The sequence below is a fragment of the Eufriesea mexicana genome, unplaced genomic scaffold, assembly GCF_001483705.2.
Source record: "Eufriesea mexicana isolate 0111107269 unplaced genomic scaffold, ASM148370v2 scaffold1653, whole genome shotgun sequence".
Classification (NCBI taxonomy): domain Eukaryota; kingdom Metazoa; phylum Arthropoda; class Insecta; order Hymenoptera; family Apidae; genus Eufriesea; species Eufriesea mexicana.
In genome coordinates this window covers 2,691,008-2,711,777 of record NW_016909884.1, presented here as the reverse complement: position 1 = coordinate 2,711,777, position 20,770 = coordinate 2,691,008, and the positions used below count along the sequence as shown (strand labels likewise).

Genomic DNA, 20,770 nt, shown 5'->3' with positions numbered 1-20,770 from the left:
GAAAATATCATATCGAATATCCCACAGTCGAAAAAAATGTCATATTTACAATAATCGATTATCGATTAATGAAGGACAATATGTCGAACACAATGTCGATAAAAAAGGTCTCCCGCGATTTATCGATACGCCCGAATGTATCTAGTGGCGTACTCATACACGAAACCTAGGGCTACTATTTTATAAATACACGCGACTACGCGAAGGGAAGAACGTGATGGAAAACCGAGTTTCGTGGTTCGTCGATTTACGAGACGGCACTGTTCGTGTACCAAAAATAATCGAGACATCTTGCCGGTCTCTCGAGCTTCAAGAGACTTGGAGACGCTAACGTAAACGTGAACGTGTGGTAGCAGGTTTGGATTTACAAGGTTTAGAAAACAAAATAAGATGATGCGTTGGGATTTGCGATAGTTTTGCGGTTAAACCAGGGTGTAACGTGAATCTCTACCGCCTGAACAATGCAACAGAGAATCGATAGTTGGATCACTCTCGTCGTTTGCTTGCTATGCACCGGCTGTTTAGCCAAAGACACGTATACGTGAGTAACGTTAACATTTTGATTGTTTCGTATCATAGATGGCACTGAATTGGGCATAAGTGCGTTCGCAAAAATTTATTTCCTTTTTTCTCGTGCGTGGAAATGGTGTTAACCGTTATGAGTATGATCATATCAAACGTGTGATTATTTTTGAGTGACACAGATTATGCATCGAAACGAATTATACACGATTTTGCGCGATATCTATTTCTACTTTAATCAATTTTTATTGATTTGTATTTTTTCGATTAAATATGGTTATATATATTTGAAGTCAATATTTTTATTAGTACAAGTTTACTAACTGGAAAAAAGGATATTTTTGTCATTTTTAAGATGTTGATATATACTTATCATCCTGTAGTATACATTGATTTGATAATAATTTGACAATTTCTTTCATTATCCATTTAATTAAACGTTAATTGGAAAATACATTTATTTCATTTACTTATCGACGTTTCATTGCTCTTCAGAGTCACGCGATGGGCAGAGACCTTGGGCGCCGAATTATGGGAACTTGCAGAGAAGGTGGCGAGATCTGAAGAACTATTAAACGTAAGTTCAATTTCCAACCGTGCGTGTAGCCGTGTCCGTATTTAATGCTTAGATGCACATCTTCCTATCGTTCTATCGTCCTATCGTCTTCCTATCGACTGATAGATGGAACTATTTTTGTTACACTCCCATACATGGCTATTGTCATTTAATGCAGATGAAAAAGATAAAAAAACAAAAAGCGAAAACGAAGAAAGAGAAAGATAAACAAAGGAATGCTAGAAAAAATAAACTTAACATAAGAAAAATAGGAAAAAGTAGACACAAAAGGTAATTAGATACAAAAAACAACAAAACGTTGAATAAAAAGGAAATAATGAAGATATAAATTATTATGCTGGTACAATGTATCGACTTACGATAAGTTAACTTGCCGTGGTAATTGCTAATAACGTTAATAACATAGATAATTTCTTTTTATGGAGAGGTGATTTATTGATGGGGCAGACTGTTGTAAGTGTAGCTTAACAGGGATAACCCTGAAAAATTAAATAAAATTACATTGTACAGTTTAAAACTGAGTGATCTACGCATGGAAAGTGCAGCGAAGCTTTCAAACGCAGTTTCCATGCACAGATGCCGCCTGTGATACATTTGGAACGTAGAATCAGTTGCCTATGTTGAACTCTTAAACACTGCAAAATACAGATATTCATTTTAAAATAAATCTATGCAAAATATTATATCAGTAAGACAGTTTTTCTATTATTAAAGAAGAAAGTTAACTAACAATATTGGATATTTAAAAATAATATTTTATTCTCTGGATTTATAATAAAAGCAGAATACGTAACTTTGTAGAAAACAATAAAAATTAATTCTGTATTAGAAAAAATGTCTTACACAGAAAGTATTTATATTTTTTTCTAATCATTAAATAATTTAAAAATTTTGTTATGAAATATATAATTTTATTATTTTTTACTTTACACTTAGTGCATCTCGAGCGTTTGTTATGATAATCCACGGTGATGCAATGATGCCGACTAGGTCGTAGGTGGTGTTATTAATAGAAGACAAGATTTATAATACAATAGGCTATTACTTCCATTAAACATCCGAAATGGAGCACCACAGGCTGCCATAACGATTATGCATATTTCACAAGGACATGCCTGAAATTGGTTAATAGAAAAGAAACTGGTTCACGTTGTTTGGCAATCAGTCTTACCATTTTAACGAGGACACCGTATAACCATGCGAAAACGCAGATGTTGCTATTAACAAGCCAGGTGGAAATTCGAGGAGCGACAATGAGCCAACTGACATTCGTGAAGTTATTGTGCTTCAAAAATATTTTTTGCTAAATTCTTCACGACACTTACAGTTTAAAGAGCGAACTCCTGTTAAAAATTTACCGTTTGACGCCATTTTTATAGTACCAAAATTGAACACTATAATTAAAAAATTAGATTTGCATTCTTTTTTTGTAAGAATATTACAGTGCAGTCGTGGAAAATAAATTCTTCCTTACGCTATTATCACGTATGCTATCAGGGCAAAATGTATCATGGGAACATTATTACTTGAAAGTCATAAGTTTCTTCCGCTTTTTCTCTCCCTGAAACTTTATTTCGATACGAAGGAACGAACAGCCGGGTTCATTACGTATTGTTCAAAAGAACAATACGACGGGACACGGGCGCGTACGAGTAAAAAAAAGGCCGCGGTTTCGGGGCAAGAAATTAATAGTAGCATGGCGTGACGAGAGGGAAAAAGCGGTAGAATCCAGGTCGAAGGGGAGACGTAGTAACTGTAACCCCGAATGAATTGCAGAAATACAAAACGATGAACACGCGAGTGGCAGATAAGTCCGGGATGGAACTGGTGAACATAATCAGCGAGAACGTCGGCAGGATGCTCCGGAGGAAGATGGATGCAGTGACCTGCATCCGGATGACGGCTGAGGAATACGCAGAAAATTGGGAGGATGACGAAGGTGCAAATTTCACCTATGTTTCCGGCAAGTACAGCCCGGTGGTGAATGACACGCCACCAGAGATCCCGGAAAACATGCAGAAGAACATCAGTGCTTACAGGTTCACAGAAACAGCATTTTACCTGTTTAGATTCTTATTTTTTTGCAATCTAAAGAAACTGGAGATTAATTTAATCATATTACCAGCGTGTATGTTAAAGAAACATAAGAAAGTAGTTTAAATATAACTATGTTGCGTAGTCGTATTTGTTAAAGCGACGAATATATTATTAAAGAAATGTAATTTATTTAAACTTCGAATGATCGAAAGTAGATGAACAAATGGATTGTTATGCTAAAGTAGACAGAGTGGTTAGTTGTATGTGGGAAGTACAGCAGGGCTAGATTCGAGATGTTAAATAAGATGTTAATTAAGAAGTTTCTTGAATAAGAAATATTCATTTTCTTTAAAAAAAAGAAAATGCAATTAATTGCACATGCACTGTTGCATTTAAAAAAAATCTAAGGGTCTACAGATGTATTGCTTTCGAACCAATGGTCCACCCTGTATATAGAGAGATGAAGGATAATGTTCATTGAATGAATGCAATTATCTCACGCCGATAATAATTCGAGTGCAACGTCGAAACATTCTGGTTAGTGGGACCGGATGGAATTAGGCTGAGAAGCTTGAAACGTCTTCGACATCGATTCGTAGGTGAACGGTCGAACCACGAATTGGGTCTAGCATTCTGTCCTAGTCTAAATAATCTAGCGGTCGAAGAAATGAAAAGCATTCTCTTGAAACATAGAAATTAAACGAAACTAGATTTAAACAAATTTTTATCAAATTACAAAATACGTTCAAGCTAAATTGTGCAATGATATGTAGTACGAAGTAACGACATTCTCTTGTTTCTTTATACGCAACAAAATTAATCTATTTTCCGTTTAGGAACACAAATTTGATTATTAAAAATATTTTCAGGCAAATAGAACTAACATCCGACTCACATTTCTACAATATACCAGTAAATACAAGTTTTTCATCGATACATATACCAACAAATGTATACGACATGTCACCAGCGGTGGTCGAGGACATTAAAAAGACTGAAGCCCTCGACAATATCTTCCGACAAAACTATGAGTCAGATCCGGCACTGTCCTGGCAATATTTCGGGTCTGTCACGGGAATGTTGAGACAATATCCTGCCATGCAGTGGAGGACAGATTTTGCACAAAACACGGAGAACAGAGGGGAAGATGGAGGAGGTGGAGATGGGACTGACATTTATGATTGCAGAGTACGCAGCTGGTTCATTGAGGCAGCGACTTGTAGCAAGGACATGGTAATCCTAATGGATACCAGTGGCAGCATGGCCGGCATGGGAAAGACTATTGGTGAATGAACTCATTAGTATTTCAATCCTAAAACCGCGGGGTGGATTTCACTTAATTCGAGTAGGAAGTAAATTGAATGAAATTACTCCTCAACCGCATGATGCAGCAGGATAACATTAACTTTGATTCAGTCTGGTATCTTGTTTGCAAAGTTTTTAATTTTCCTTAACTTTACGATTTCACTTTTATACGCATTGTTACACTCATTATATGCATTCACAAAGTTTGGAACTCATAATAGCCTACCTGGTGTGTTGGTGGAAGACGTTTTAGAGTCGTAGTTAGAATACACTTGCGGTCGACCCGTGTAAATTGTGTAATGCATACTCGGAATGCATCACGAATCTGAGGTTACACGTGCATTGTTTAGGGAGGATACTATGTCGAGGCAATTATATCGCCCAAACCTCCATGAAGATTATGCGATCTTTCCGTTATTGCTCGCGATAAAACAATTAAATCCCAATAGTTAGAAAACTAGATATTGGCTACGTAAGCACTATTAAATACACTATTAAATGCAAATAAGATATCTAGTATTATTTGAATGTTTCCTTCAAAGTTCAACATTCAAATGTCTGTCTTTTTTTATAATTATTTTTTCAGCAAGAACCACAGTGAACGTAATATTGGATACGCTTTCGAATAACGATTTTGTGACTGTACTGAGCTATACAAACGAGACCTACGATGTAGTGTCTTGCTTTAAGGATATGCTAATCCAAGCTACCCCAGAAAATATAGATACTTTCAAGAAAGCTATAATAAATGTCAAAACAGAGGGACTTGCTAATTTGACAGAAGCGTTCTCCAGAGCCTTCAGCCTTCTGAACACCTATAGGGAAACACGCGGATGTGGTGCTGACACACCGTGCAATCAGCTAATTATGCTGGTCACGGATGGCGTTCCTGGAAATCTGACAGAAGTAAACAAATAGATCTTCAACATTTTTCCTTTTCTCTCTGTATTGAAAATATAGGTTTTTCCTAGTTCATGTCCGGTAGCAAAAAAGCGATTGTATTTAACAAGATAATTATGCTTAAGCAGACAATTTAACTTGAATAAGAGTGAAAACAATTTTCTACGAAGTATGCGTAGCACAGTAATTTGTCTGTATATTGATCGAAATACTATTACTCATTGCTTAGCAAAAGACTTCTCTAATTAATTGCTCCATTGCTCAAAAAGTAGTGCTCATTTTTGTCGACGGACCATTTAACATTCCGTCGTTAAACCATTTAACTTGCTACCCATGCTTATGACAATTTACCCTATCCAAGCTGTGTTTCTGCGAAATTTATATTATCAGGCTACGTTGAAAACGAGCACATTTCGCCACACAAGAAGACGCTACGCTATCGTGAGACCGTACTAAAATTAAGTAGGTCCAGCGATTTCCACCAGAGAAAAAGGTCGCGTTTCCAGCTCTATCCTCGGCGAATAGCTCTTCAGTTGTATGAGATCCCACTCGAACCGCTGAGAGATCATAGCGATCTCTGTCTTTCTATCTCACCTCTCTCTTTCGTTCACGTTCCTTTCGTCTTTCTCTGATCTTCTTCTCTTTCATTCTTCTTTCCCTCTTCGCAAACTGCTCTGTTGGTCTTTCATGTTTGTTCCTCTTTCTTGCTCCGTACGTATAAACTCTCTGCTCTGTCACGTTTCCTTATCGCTCTTCCTAGCGCTTAGAAAACGCACCATCAACAATAACGGTGCGACACAGTTGCATCATAATTACGCGAAACTTTATAGTCACGGTTACGTGTGAAAAAGAGTATACTCTTTCGAATGACTCTGCTAATGTTCCTCTTTCTACGAAAGATTTGAATGAATTTTGTTTTTCTTTCTTTCTTCTTTTTTCTTTTTACAATAAATAAGACGTTTATAGTATACAAAGTTTATGAATCTTTGCTCAGGTATTCAAAATCTGGAATTGGCGAGATAATGATACTCGTATCCCTGTCCGAGTATTCACGTATCTTTTGGGCAAAGAAGTCACCAAAGTTCGGGAAATTCAATGGATGGCTTGTTTAAATCGCGGTTACTACACGCATGTTCACACATTAGAGGAAGTTCGGGAACAGGTGTTGAAATATATACCTGTGGTAGCACGACCTATGGTACTGCAAGAAGTTATACACCCTGTTGTTTGGACTCATGCTTATGCAGATATTACGGTGAGATAATTATTTATTTGCCCAAGTTATGCTGTCTTTGTCCGATTTTTATAACAGTATAAATTAAATCAATTCATGTGTAATGAATTCATAATCACAATTACACTACTACTTGATTATCAGTTGATTTTAGGTGTTTGAGGAATATAAAGTATTTGGCAACAATCTTAATGATCTATACTTTCAAAAGTATCTATGGCACTGTACCCTCTTTGAGTGTTTCACTTTGTACATAGTATCCCCAATTCTGTAAACGTTGTCATTCGCCTTTCACTAGAATCCAGCACTTGCCACGTGGCTGTGGCTGGTGATGCAGCATGAGGAACAACAATCACGACTTCAGAAATATCTAAAAGGAAAACGTCTGGGCGTGCGAATAAATGAGGACGATATCTACATACAGCAGGTTCAAAGCAAACAACAATCACGCCTGTAGCTTTAAAGCTGCCTTATCGTGTTCAATGCGCTCTCTCCCCTGGCATTTAGTTGATTGTAAAACTAGTAGTGTCGCCCAACAGATAATTTAGGCAAATCCTGCAAATAATTATTAGTAACCTTTATTTTATTTTTCATTCATCTTTAATAATTCTTTCTTTTTTCCTCAAATTGATTTAATTAAACCCATTGAACGAAACAATTTTTGATTGGCCTATGGGATTGGCTAATGGGATTTGAATAGACACATAGTTCCTTATTTTCTTGCATGTAATTTTCTTTAGAAACTTAGACCGTTGCACAGTTTGTAAAGGTAAAAGATTAGGCAAAGGCAAACAAGACTGCACAGCGTCTATACAATGATTTATGGTTCTTTAAATCTTATGCTACATCAAGTATCATTATCCTTTTTTATACATAGTTTGATTTGATACTCATTTAATACTCGTTAAGCCAGGGAATAACATAAAACAAACAGGGTATAATATAGTTGCAATGGAAAGAAAATAAATATATGTGTATCTCCAACAACCTACAGATCCACAAGGATGAGGACGTTCGGCAGGATGCATCTCTATTGAACACGACAGCTCGGCAGGAATACAAACTCCTTATCTCTGTCAGCACACCAGTATTCGACCGTAAAGGGAATCGCAACAATGAAACAAGAATGGCGAATTTACTAGGTGTGGCCGGCACGGATGTACCAATTGATGACATCCGAGAACTCACATTGCCATACAAGTTAGGTGTGAATGGATACGCCTTTATCGTGTCAAATAACGGATACGTGATATTGCACCCAGATTTGAGGCCCGTTTTCAAAGGAAATTTGAAGCTCAATTATAACAGTATCGACCTCACAGAAGTGGAAATCTTGGATGATGGTCGAGGTCCTAGGTAGTTTACATAAAAAACTGAATTAGATTTTCCTTCTTTTGTCTATTAATTCTTGAAATTATGAGAATCAACAAATATTGCTTCCGTGCTATATGGCAAACCATAGAGGTTTAAAAAGAGTTTTTATTAAAAACGAGTGCAGGAATCCTGGGCCAGAGGTGTTGAAACTCCGGGCCGCGCTGGTGGACCATAAAAGAGGTAGTTTGAAAGGGATACCCGTGAAATTGCATTACGACGACAACCGTCGGGTGACTCTTGAAAGACGTGACTACTTCTACGCGCCTCTCCCCGGAACACCTTTCGGTCTTGCGGTCGCTATACCGAACTATGGCACACGTTGGATCAAGGTAATCTTTTCTTTATATCACGTGTACACACGCATTGCTAGAAGTTTACGGAAGCTCAGAGTTTCCCGGTTAGTTCCGGTGATCCCGATGCCACGAGCTTGACTCGCGTTCTTGAGATTGTGGAACGCATAAACTTTGAGATCTAGAACAAGCTTAGATAGTAAACACCAACTGTCTACGGAAGCTTCTTAATAAGCGATCGAGCACGCGAAATTTCTTGCGGTTAATTTGGGTTTCACGTAAGCTAAAGAAACAAGGAAAAGATGTAAAATTCAAAGGTTTAATAATTATTTGTAAAAGTACAACTATTTTTGACTTAATATATTAGAAGAAAATTTTTTATGGAAAGAAATATCTATATTAACAATTTTACGAAATATTTCTAAAGGTTGGAGACGAAATCCGAAGGAACCAAAACATGAACGTAAATATCTCCGAGTTTTTCATGGGTGACAACTGGCGAGTGCATCCTAGTTGGGTATACTGTCGTTATCACTATTTAGAAGGTCATAAATTCGATAATCCTGAGGACGAGCTGAAACACTTTTTGCGCTTGTTAAATGACCCTAGCTGGCGTTGGGCAGAGCAGTATGAGGCTTACTCCATTAATGAAGATGAAACTGACTATGTTCCTAACTGTGGTAGACAGACTTTAACACATGATGATTACTATTGTAACAAAGAACTAATGCAGCTGTTAGTTTTTGATGCCAAAGCAACAAACGCCAGCTTCAACAATGATTTCATCTTAGAGGATTCGCGAGCGAAACATTTAGCAGAAGATTATGGAATTTTTTTAAGATTCGTTGCCACTCAAAGTGGTTTGACTAGATGGCATCATTTAGATTTAAACAACATAATCGAAAATGATGATGACATTGCTTTCGGCGATCTTCATAGAAGAGCTGTAAATGAACCTTGGTATAAAGGTGCCATTTTTCAGAATAACTTGGACCCTAACAGCATATCTCTGTCAGGTGCTTAGAAAGAATAACCATTTTTTACTTATCTGCATTTTAATAATCTTTTACATAAAATTTTCATTTTAAATGATTTCAGTTCCCTGGGAAGCGGGGGCGGATGCAATAGTTACAGTTTCAATTGGAATATTTCCAAAAGACGGCGGCAAAACGGCACCAGCTGCGGTGATTGGCTTTCAAATGCCAATAACAGGCCTTTATAAGAGATTCATTAAACTGACTTCTAGACCAAGCAACTCAACCTTGATGAACTGTGGCCACAATTGGATAGACTGTTACTTACTTGATCAAAACGGTTACGTGGTGATATCGGATGCGCATAATGACACCGGCCAATTCATGGGTACACAGGAAGGTGCAGTGATGAACTCCATGGTCGGCCAGGGTCTTTATAATCCCGTTGACATTTACGATTATCAAGCCTGGTGCGAAGAAGTTGTAAGTACTTGAACCTATATTAATCTCCTTTAAAATTGTATAATAACCTGTCTACACTTATTGCCAAAGGTATCATAATACAATTCCATTCTTAGACATTAAATAACTGCATAGCATAACTCTTTTACGAATATGCCTTCTAAGTTCTTCCATTCTTTCCTCATCTAAGGACAAGACATGAAATGACAAGTAAGACATAGGCGAAACTTATTTCCTCTCTTTTTCCACTTTTTCTCTTCTCTCTTACCAACCATTCACAACATCCACAACGTATAACATATAAACTTCAAGTTCCATCACCGAGCAAAAGCTTGTTAAAAGCTCTGTGTCTCGAGAAGCATCCGAATGTAAGGTAAAGTTCTGAAAGAAGTCTGAGAAACAAGTAAAACAAATAATCGGAAAGTTCCCGGAAGCTGTACGAACCCGTTTCCGTTCTTTGATGACATATTTCTAATTCGTGCGAAGTTCCGCTGAAGAAAAAGTTCCATCGTCGAGCGAAAGATAGTCCTAACTTGCCACGAAACGTTTCGCAAACAAAATGCGAAACTCGGCCGGCACAAAAACAATCTCACAAGAACAAAATCGTATCCGCAGCGCATCAGTGATGCGGCCAGTACTCTGATGGACCCGCTGATGTATGTCTGGAAACTGTTGCTCTGGTTTCTACTGCGTGTGACGTGGTTCACGACCCAGTTCGTGAACTTGCCAGTCAGCTTCGCCAAAGTTCACTTCGACGAAGATACCCCGGACCCACCGCTTCCGCCCCAACCTTATCTCTATCATTATCCTTGCGACCAGAAAAGGATACTTTATATGATAAACAACACAATCGCTAGCCAGGGTATTACAAATCACTCGGATTATTGCTCAAGGCCATTCTATGCCCGCAGGGTCAGTGTCTTTCTTTTTATTCTCGAATAGATAAATTAACGTATCTTTAAAATTGTGTATATTAAAGATAATACTATTGAAAAAGAAAAATTTAAGAATTAAATAGAAAATAAATGGTTTTCAGGTGCCGCACACGAATTTATTATTGGTAGTTGTCGATGCCATGTACTCGACCTGCTACAAGAGATTAGAGGTAACACCTGTGAGCATTTCGCCGCTCGAGTACACGAATGGCTCGGAAACCGCGCCTTGTCATAAAATTCCACTAAACGACCTTAAAAGAAGGCGTCTAGAGGGTTGTTTCACCGAGCACCCCTTGGAGCATGAGATTGAGGACTGTGGAGGGGCATCAGAACTGACTGTATCTCTATTATTGTTCTCCACTATTATAGCTAGAATTTTATGTGCATTTATATAATTATTTAAAAAAAGATAATTATGTATTTAATTAATGAGATTGACTTCCCTGTGGACGACGCGAACTATGCTATATGGATGGTGTAATGATAATGTTGATATTCCTTTTGTTAAACCCCGCAATTATTTATAATTAGAATAAAATAAAAATTTTAAATATTATTAAAGTATGTTATAAAAATAACACAAGATCAGTAATAATAGTTTTTGCATTTTTAATATCTATCCAGACTGAAAATAATCAACCTGATGTTTTCGTAAGCCAGACCTCGTTCTTTTTGTGGACCAAAGACATCCAAGAACAAATCGATCGTACCGAAGAAAAGAGAACATAAAGCCTGGCGAAATATCCTTCTACCCATGCGAGATACGATTTTCTGGCGGCGTCACGAGGTCTGTTGATAGGGCGAGAGGAGCTTGGCCCAGAAAATGTTTTGTTCCCCCTTCTTCCCAGTTATTCAGACCATAACTTCTTCGTCAGCTGTAATTTCCTTATCCTATTTTCTTAACCGTTATTTAATACAGCTATACTCGATGAAAACAATTAGTTGAGTGTAAACAGATTTTTACCTTGAACAATTAATTACTCGATAATTCATGTTTTAGAAAAGTTTCCTTCAACGAGGACTCATTGGATCCCTAATCTCCTCTTCCCTACCGGTTCAAGAAAGTTCTAAATTCAAGGGCAATCTTTTCCTAAACCTGGACAATAACCTCTCTCTCAAATTTAGCACTAAATTAAACTAATTCCTTCATCATGTAAAATGCTACTTTTCTAAACCGATCTTTAAACAATTATTCTAATCTTTACAATTATTTATTTCAAGAAACCTACGAAAACATTTTAAATCAACGGAGGACTTTATCATTTTCCCTGATTCGGCTGTACTACAATATTAAGGATCACACTAACGAGAGGAAGCAATACATCAATGAAAAGCTCAAATGGAGACATTTAATAGAGAAGATCGTAAAAGTCGTAACTATTTTTCGCTTCAAAAATACAAGTAAAAGTAGGATACAGTTAGTCGATATATTTCGTATGTACGTAGCCAACGGTCCAAGGAGCCCCTTCCCCACTCACGACCCTAAGTTTTGAATTTCACCGAAAGGCAATATTTACTTCAATGAAGATACTTTCCCAACTAGTTCACCCGTTATACATAATGCTTGTCGGCCGCTGCCGTGTGTTTACAGAAACAGAGTAGCTAAGTTAAGGAATAGTAAATCACGAACATTGTGGTATTGCCACGGACATGCGCGTATAAACGGAATTCAATATATAGTGTCAAAAGTTTTTCATTAGTATCCCAAAAACTAATAAATACGCAAAACGGAAATTTTAAATTTAGGGTTCGACCACTCCCCCGCCCCCCAAACTGCCGCCGCCCTACAAATTTCATCTCGATCGGTGACTGGGGCCTTTTAAAACTTCATCCGACGCGGCTTTATACGAGCGGTGTCGCGACACCTCTGGTCACCATCGCGCGCAAGCTCCGCACTTCGGCAAACGATCGATATGCCATCGCCACCACCGTGATGTCTGGAGTAAAACGGTGCGCGCACTGCATGGCGGCGACGTCGGCAGCGACAAGCACGACGACAACGACTACGGCCGGTCCGGAGTATCCTTAATGTCAGACGCGAGCCTCCTCCCGGCCTCAGTTTTGTTTACCGTGTCCTCGCGTAAACAGCAGAGCGCCGAAGAAGACGAGAGTTATGAGGCCCCGTTTCCTACCTGCTATCGTCATCCTGATCCTGATCGAGGCACCCGACCGTGGTGACAGCATATCGTACAACACGTAAGTCGTTCGAGACAATCGCAAATAGTTAGAAATTTCATTGGTTCTCGACATTCGAATTTTAAGTACGTTATCAGTTGGATTGTTACGACTTTATTACCATCAGCCCACATGCGCTACCCCTATCGCGAATGAAAACGTACGTTGAAATATATTTTCTATCGGTTTATTTCGTCGATCTTCTTGCAGTTTTAATCCAAATTGCCTTTAATGATACGAAATTTTTAAAATACTATAAATTTTGGGAATGGAGAACAGTAGAGTTTATAGATTTCACGTGGTATATTTAGGTTGTTTTTTTTTTTGCTAGACCTCTGAAGCAATGGAAAGTTTAGTAGATAATTAAGATGTTTAAGTAAATAATTTTGTAATTATTTACAAATAATGTAGGTAGCATTAGATTTCACTTATTGTACGCAGAATTTTAGTAGAGTATAAGAAGCTTCTGAGAATAACAATTTAATCGTTTCCCAATATTGTAACGTTTCAAGTACGTTAACTATATGCTTACTTCCGATACGATGTTTAGATATCGAAAACTCATGCTCGATGCAAGAACATGTTCAGTTTATAAATAAATACCATTGTCTAAAATTTAAGTAAAATGTTAATAAACAGTCACGTAATCGTTTGAAATTTTGTTCTCCATGCAGAGTGAAAACATGGGCGCACAAGTTGGGTTTCGAGCTGTCGCAGTTGGGCAAATATGTGACCAATGTGGAGAAATTTCATGAAAGCTATAAACAGGCAGCGCTGAAGCCACGTGATGGTAATGCTCTAGTCCACGAGATCGCTAAAGATATCAAAGCCATGATGGAATCTAAGATATCAGCCATTAAGGTACATACATACATACTCTGATTCAATTAATATAAAATCGAAAACATCTTCGATGCTATAAGATATAACGCTTTCAATAATATGTAGACGTTAAAGTTGAAATTACCATATTTGTAAATACTATACTCAACATGTTATCTCAGAGAATCATGGACGTCGCAGAAACATTAGCTGTGTCCGCTCCAGACGCCGATCCTCCAGAATCTTTTCCGTACGTCAATGCAAAGAACAACACAATCGAACTGAAGCACAGTAATCACTTTGGTGGTCAAGTTAATTTGAACATGTCAGCAGTACACGTCCCGACGAATGTTTACGACCGAACATCTAACGTGATTAGAGCGATTAAATGGTCCGAAGAATTAGACAAGATATTCATCAACAATTACGAGCAAGATCCTTCATTATCCTGGCAGTATTTCGGTAGTGCGACCGGTTTTATGAGACAATATCCTGCAATGAACTGGTACATGGAACCTGTAGATTTGTTCGACTGCAGAACAAGAAGTTGGTATATCGAGGCAGCAACCAGCCCGAAAGACATTCTTATTCTGATCGATACTTCTGGCAGTATGACTGGAATTCGTAGGGAAATTGCGAGACATGTTGTAAACAATATCTTGGATACACTTGGGAACAATGATTTTGTTAATATCATCACATTCTCCAATGTTACAAAGGAGGTAATTAAAGGAGTTATGATTTTATATTAGTATAAAGCGACTAGATTTTACAGCAAATATTAAGATATTAATGAATATGAATTAGTTATGAATTGTAGAAGAAGCTAGTAAAAATATCGCATTCCAGGTGGTGCCATGTTTCAACGATACACTAGTCCAAGCTAATTTAGCAAACGTGAGAGAATTAAAGAGGGCTATCTTGAATCTAGACACGGAGAAGATCGCGAATTTCTCGTTGGCCTTGACCACTGCATTCGAGCTGCTGGAATCTTATCGAATTGATAGGGAAGGGGCCAGATGCAACCAAGCGATTATGCTGATAACAGACGGCGTCCCTTATAACTACAAGGAAATCTTCGAGGGTTACAACTGGAGAGACAATCCAAGCGATCCTTTTAAAGCCGACATGCCGGTTAGAATGTTCACTTATCTGATTGGCAGAGAGGTGGCAGACGTAAAGGAAGTTCAGTGGATGGCGTGTGCCAATAGGGGCTATTTCGTACATCTTTGTACCTTGGCTGAAGTTAGGGAGGAGGTACATAAACCAAATGAATAATCTCTTGTGTCATCTCCACTAATTATATTTTAATTTAGCATACATATCCATTAGATTAAACAGTTGAAAAATTATCATCTTTAGGTCCTCAAATATGTTCCTGTAATGGCAAGGCCTTTGGTGCTTGGTCGTACGGACCATCCGACAATCTGGACTCCAGTTTACGCCGACGTGACAGATCCAAAAATGACTGACTGGTTGTGGGAGCAAAGGGAAAGCGAAGAGCAGCAAGAAAGGTTTATTAGACTTCACAGGAAAAAAGGTTTATTCAATACCGAGGAACGAGATCGCAGGTTCGTGAAAAAGCAGAAGAAATCGCACGACCAATCGCACGATCTCCAGGAATACAAGCTAATGACTTCGGTTAGCATGCCAGTGTTCGACCGACGAGAGAACGCGGTAAGATTTTCTTTTTTTATAAGATACAATTAAAGAAAGGAATTGATTCTCTAGAAACGTACTAAGACACCAGTGTTCAATATCAAGTATTTTACGTTAGGATCTCTTACAAATATATTTTGACGAAAAATTATACTCTGTTTCAAAAGGTGAACGTCGTTATGTAAAATTTTTTAAATTCAAATATATCCAATGCAATTTTGAGCAAGTATCCATATTTCACGTCATATTCTACAATGTCCAAGGTTCATAAATAAAATATTCAGCTATAGGTATCGCTAAAAATATCCTGAAACTCATGTTGTTATCGAGAATAGATTAACGTCCCCATCGCCAGATTATCATTAACCCCGTTCTATTAATAATTATTTACGGTAGAATACATCTATATACATTTGGCTCGTAAGAATTCGAACGTCAATCGTTTGCTCGATCACACCACGATCGAATAATGGACGATCCTTGAGATCTCTTTGTATAATACTGAATGAATTGAAATTAACGACGATGGTATTATCGAGACACTCGAGCAGGTACGCATTCACAATCATCGCTCTTCCCATGATAGCCCCTTTTCACACCACCGCCTTCTTTCGATCGATCAGACGATATCAACATGTGTTGAGTTACCCTCTTTATCCGTTGGCGGATAAATGTTTAATCACGCGAAACCACCCCCGCAATGAATACATTTTTTCCTTTGGTTTTAAGTTCCTGTTTGTCCACAGAACATCACAAGGCAGGTGCTGGTGAACGAAGCATACTGGGTGACAGAGACTAGAGAGGTTGGCAGCTAAACAAAAAACACAAAGCAACGTTGTTTCAATGCATAGAGCCCTGTACCCCCTTCACCTTTTTGTATACAAGTGTACGATTCTATCTTTTCTGGATTCCACGATACTCAATGGAAAAGTATTAGAAGACGATTCTCTTGCAAATAGTAGAAAACAGAAAAATATTTCATTCCATAATAATGACGGAGAAGTATCTTTTTTCTAAGAAAATTTACTTTAAATCGAAGCAAAAGAAATAGAATTGAATATGGATATCCAAAGAGAAGATCGATCTCGTGCAACGATCTTTTGTTCCATTTAGGTCCACGTTCGTCTCTCTGGTATCTTAATTTGGTCTAACACTAGTATTGAACTTAGTTTAATCATTAGGTAGGTTTAGGTACTTTAGTCTACCCTGTGCCCTGTTCGAGACGAGTAGAATCGTAGAAGAACTTCTGATTCTGCAGTGACTATATATACATATACTGAATATAAGAGAAAATATTTTGGTTGGATATAAAGAGTACCAAGCACACATGTACACATGGTACGAGTTTCTTGAGTGCTAGATTTCGCTAGACAAGTAACATAGTAGAACTAATTCAAACGTCGTTCCGATGACTCTCCCAATTTTCCGTTAATAAATATAACGAAAGAATGAATAAAATTTACGCAGTGCAATTTCATTAGGCTCACTCTTTCATTTCAATGCAGTATTCGCGAAGGTAACACTTTTACTACAAATTTGTAGTAAAATGGACAGTGATCGGAACGATAACAGCGTGGCTAATTGTGATTTGATTATTGACACTTAGGATAGCCTGCGTCAGACGTTAATTGTTCTTATTGTGTATCGTTCTTATTATTATCGTTATTATTGATAACGTAGTTGAGCTAGTTATACGTCCAGCAGTATCGTCAGTGAATATTATTATTATTATTATTATTATTATTATTGCTATTGTTTTTTAGTAACTATCGTTTTTTAATACTAGAAAATGTGTCATTAGACGAATTCATTGTGATAGCGTTTATATTGGAGAAGGTAGATACGCTTATGGTTATGCGACTTGGGATGATAATGATTCGTAATTGATTTTGACACACATATTAGTCCGCCATTTGCCGAATTTTACTAAAACGTGATAATGATTCTTTGCGCAGACACGAATTGCTGATCTGCTCGGTGTTGCTGGCACAGATGTTCCTATCGATGAGATACAGAAACTCATGATGCCACATCTGGTGAGTAGACTTTTTATCATGCTCAGTTATTAGAGATACGAATATTCGTTTTATTGATTCTTGATTCTTATTCTCGAAAACAGCTTGGTGTCAATGGATACGCGTTCATTGTGACAAATAACGGTTTCATTCTGATACATCCTGATCTTCGACCAGTGGTAAGGAACTTATGTTGATAAATTTTCACCCTTCCTTTAAAGCTTTTTAAAGTTACTCAACGTCAATCGAGTTTACTCAAATTTAGTTAAATTTTAATTTTATTTGAAAACAATTTGAAAAACATGATCACTTATGTGGCGGAGATACAGTTTCAGGGTATTCTAAAACCAGCGTACAATAGCGTCGATATGGCGGAAGTTGAACTGATGGATCAGGATAGAGAACCCCGAGAATTCGATGAAGGAATTATTATGGTACGTTTAAATTATCTTTCTTAAAAAAAAAAAGACTTTTACTGATAATGATAATTTACCGGCAGCTTCGAAATGACGTGGTCAATCAAGCAAATGGTAGCGTGACACTGCACACGAAGTATCATTACGATGATATGGTGAGTCTGGTTAAAATTAATATTATAATTATAACAATGTAACATAAAATATATTAATCTCCGACTTCTTTACTTCCTCCGAACTTCTGAAGAAACGTGTAGGTAGAGTGAAGAGGAAATACGACTATACAGGTATACCGAAGACACCTTTCACAGTGGTGGTTAGTCTACCGGAACATGATCACACCGGAAATTACCGCGTGCACGCAACCGAGGAAATACATCGTTCACACGTTAGTGGTATGTGTACCTGAAAAACACAATGTTTGAACAGCTATAAAATCAACATTTAAAAATACAAATTACATCTTTGCCTAAATTGCTAGAAAACTCTATATATTAAAACTCATAAGATAAATCTCATAAAACTACTGAAGTCCAAGAATCAAAATACTTGGACATATCTGCGGTCTCTGAACTTCCAATAATCGAGAGAATGCCGTTTTAGAACTCTGCAACGTTGCTTGTAAATGCGACTTAATGTTTTATTCAATATTAGATATATATATTCACTGGATAAAGCTCGGTGGAAGTCTGATTGCAAACTTTTCACTGGGCATACAAACTTGCGGGAGATGCTGGCAACTTCTGTCAGCATGTATAATCGAAAAGTTTGCAGGAACAAAGTTTTCTCCTCTTCCTCAACATGCAATCATGGAAAATACTCAAACTTTCGACTGGAATCTCAGATACTTCTCTAATACTTTTTGACCCGCCGACAAATAGTTCTTTAACCAACCCAACAACACACTGCAATCATATCAATTGCCATTATTGTACCTACACCGCTAATCATTGGTTTATTATATTTTAATTAGATCATTCATTATAGGCAAGAACGTGTCTGATTATTTTACTGGTACAAATTGGCGGGTGCATCCTCATTGGTTATACTGCAAGTGAGTGGAGATATTTTACCTCAAAGCAGTCATAAACTACAAAAGACTCAACTGCGTATCTTCTAAAATCTTATTTTTCACTTATTCTTTAATATAATGATGTGGTGTATTTTTTTATCTTTTGGTACAGGTATCACTACGAGGATGAACGATCGTTCAATAACTCGGAAGCGAAACTCCTCCATTTCTTGGAGAGAACCCGCCAACCAGGCTGGAGATGGAACGATATGAAACAACCATCCCAGCCGCCGGAATACTCAGCCACAAATTCCGGTAACGATACTCATCGCAAATCAAAACGTGAATATCCTTTTATTTTGATTCTATTATATGCTAATAATTCGAAACAATAATTAATGGATACTTTGATTCAAGCAGCCACGCCATATAAAGCGGACAAAGATTTATATTATTGCGACAGGGATCTTCTGTTAAGTCTAGTGTTCGACGCAAAGGTAACCGAATGGTTTGCGAACCCCAGCACTGCACGCGAGGAGAAAGGGTGAGTATTGATATGATCTTGTCTATGAGACAAAATAAAACAAGTGCTCTTGATGGAACATATACTTAGAAGTATATGTATACTAAATGAACCTTCACTGTTTCGGGAAGGTTAAAGTTAGGGTACTGTTTTTCTTGTGCGAAAAATTGTTAAATATAGAAAAAGATTAAAAAAGATTTAAACAAATGTTCTACGCCACTGTACCATTCAGTAGGTTCGGTGAGCCCATTTTTGTGTCCTCTATATTTTTACGTTTTCTGCACAGTTCTTCTCTCGTTTCTTTCTTTTTATATTCTTTCTTCTGTCAAAATTTTAACAGAAAAGTGCACCCATTTCCTTTTTTACTAATACTGACCACTTTGACGCCATGCAGACCTTTAGCTAGGCTGATGAATCTGCTGCCCAGGTAACGTCCATCATAAACGCACCTTACGTTTTTAGAAATTAACCAGTTGGCTACAGTGTTCTACTGCTTTTTTATGCGTACTCTAAACTTTTGTTCCCTAATTTGTTTATTCTTTAATTGATATAATTAATTAATGTTCATCAATTTGTTACCTTTGTTACCATTAAAGACACTCCTTCACAATATTTATTCAATATTCTTTTTCCTTAGATCTTTACGGTAATCTGTACTTTGCTTTTTTATTATTCCTTACAAAACAACTAATTAGCAAAAGGTATTGTCATCCGAAGGCGAAGGTCGTCTTTTAAAATCAGGAGCTTGAAGAGGAAAAACACTTTGCTGACCCAAAAGATTGGACTATTTTTCCTATTAATTCAAATTATATCATACAGTAGTTATAATACACTCTCATACTCATTTGCAATGCTTTATAACTTGTAACAACCAATTAACTATTCTATCTCTAAAAATATGAAAAAGAAGCGAAGCAAATGAGTAATGAAAGCTCAGTAAACAGCAGTATTCCCATAATGCAGTATTGCAGTATTATAGAAAATAAAGAAAAAGAATTTCAAATTCAAGGAAATGCTTTGTTATCTTTACATGTCTAATATCATCCTTCTTGTAGAAAAGAATTCCAACAACGTTTCGGCGTAACACTGGCTTTCATGGCTACTCACAGTGGTTTGACAAGATGGCAAGATTTTCTGCTGGACGAAGAAGGTACTATTCCGGTTGACCACTTCAGTAGGATGTATCCAAGAGCCATTGACGAAGTGTGGTACAAGCGTGCCGTAGAACAACACTACGTGCAACCAGAGAGCTTCGTCTTTTCCGTGCCAATAGACGAGAAAGGTGCAGACAACACTACCCTTGTCACTGCTAGTCGTGCCATTTTTATTGGTAAAATAACGTGTCAATTTATATAACTAATACAAAATCAGAAAAGTTAAAAATTTAATTCTATAATTAAAACATAAAAATTGAAAGGGATTTAAAAAATATGTAAAAGTTAAATAACATACCGAAAAATAGATTATACGAAAAGTATTTATTGTATCTTTAGAAACTCAAGAGGCAAAGGCGCCTGCGGCGGTCGTAGGTTTCCAGT

The 20,770-nt window shown here is 37.3% G+C and overlaps 2 protein-coding genes across 3 annotated transcripts in view; both read left to right on the top strand.

The window, feature by feature from the left end:
• Positions 1 to 343: 343 nt before the first annotated feature.
• Ca-Ma2d (Ca[2+] channel Muscle-specific alpha2/delta subunit) lies at positions 344 to 11,119 on the top strand. Of its 2 annotated transcripts, XM_017901947.1 has the most exons (13): positions 344 to 541; positions 1,018 to 1,099; positions 2,876 to 3,138; positions 4,006 to 4,421; positions 5,028 to 5,347; positions 6,336 to 6,596; positions 6,874 to 7,002; positions 7,570 to 7,931; positions 8,074 to 8,278; positions 8,667 to 9,255; positions 9,338 to 9,696; positions 10,291 to 10,587; positions 10,712 to 11,119. In XM_017901947.1, the coding sequence occupies exons 1-13, from the start codon at positions 462 to 464 to the stop codon at positions 11,003 to 11,005; spliced, it is 3,657 nt and encodes a 1,218-aa protein (XP_017757436.1). In that variant the 5' UTR covers positions 344 to 461; the 3' UTR covers positions 11,006 to 11,119. The 2 variants fall into 2 exon arrangements, with proteins under 2 accessions (XP_017757436.1, XP_017757437.1); XM_017901948.1 differs by lacking the exon at positions 6,874 to 7,002.
• Positions 11,120 to 12,723: 1,604 nt separating this feature from the next.
• stj (voltage-dependent calcium channel subunit straightjacket) overlaps positions 12,724 to 20,770 on the top strand; it is a 9,280-nt gene continuing 1,233 nt past the window's right edge. The window contains 18 exon segments of the mRNA XM_017901946.1: positions 12,724 to 12,806; positions 13,460 to 13,646; positions 13,790 to 14,329; positions 14,457 to 14,864; positions 14,970 to 15,284; positions 16,013 to 16,069; positions 17,222 to 17,302; positions 17,386 to 17,460; positions 17,611 to 17,715; positions 17,781 to 17,852; positions 17,945 to 18,092; positions 18,685 to 18,751; positions 18,882 to 19,051; positions 19,130 to 19,253; positions 19,627 to 19,659; positions 20,288 to 20,562; positions 20,726 to 20,768; position 20,770. The exon segment at position 20,770 is cut by the window's right edge and continues 282 nt beyond it. Coding sequence (XP_017757435.1) covers positions 12,724 to 12,806; positions 13,460 to 13,646; positions 13,790 to 14,329; positions 14,457 to 14,864; positions 14,970 to 15,284; positions 16,013 to 16,069; positions 17,222 to 17,302; positions 17,386 to 17,460; positions 17,611 to 17,715; positions 17,781 to 17,852; positions 17,945 to 18,092; positions 18,685 to 18,751; positions 18,882 to 19,051; positions 19,130 to 19,253; positions 19,627 to 19,659; positions 20,288 to 20,562; positions 20,726 to 20,768; position 20,770 — 2,784 coding nt within the window.

Excerpts from the sequence above, each read along its gene's own strand:
- Ca-Ma2d (XM_017901947.1), top strand. The coding sequence starts at position 462 with ATGCAACAGAGAATCGATAGTTGGATCACTCTCGTCGTTTGCTTGCTA. Across the intron at positions 9,697-10,290 it reads AAGCCTGGTGCGAAGAAGTT|CGCATCAGTGATGCGGCCAG; the intron begins GTAAGTACTTGA and ends TCGTATCCGCAG. Across the intron at positions 10,588-10,711 it reads GGCCATTCTATGCCCGCAGG|GTGCCGCACACGAATTTATT; the intron begins GTCAGTGTCTTT and ends AATGGTTTTCAG.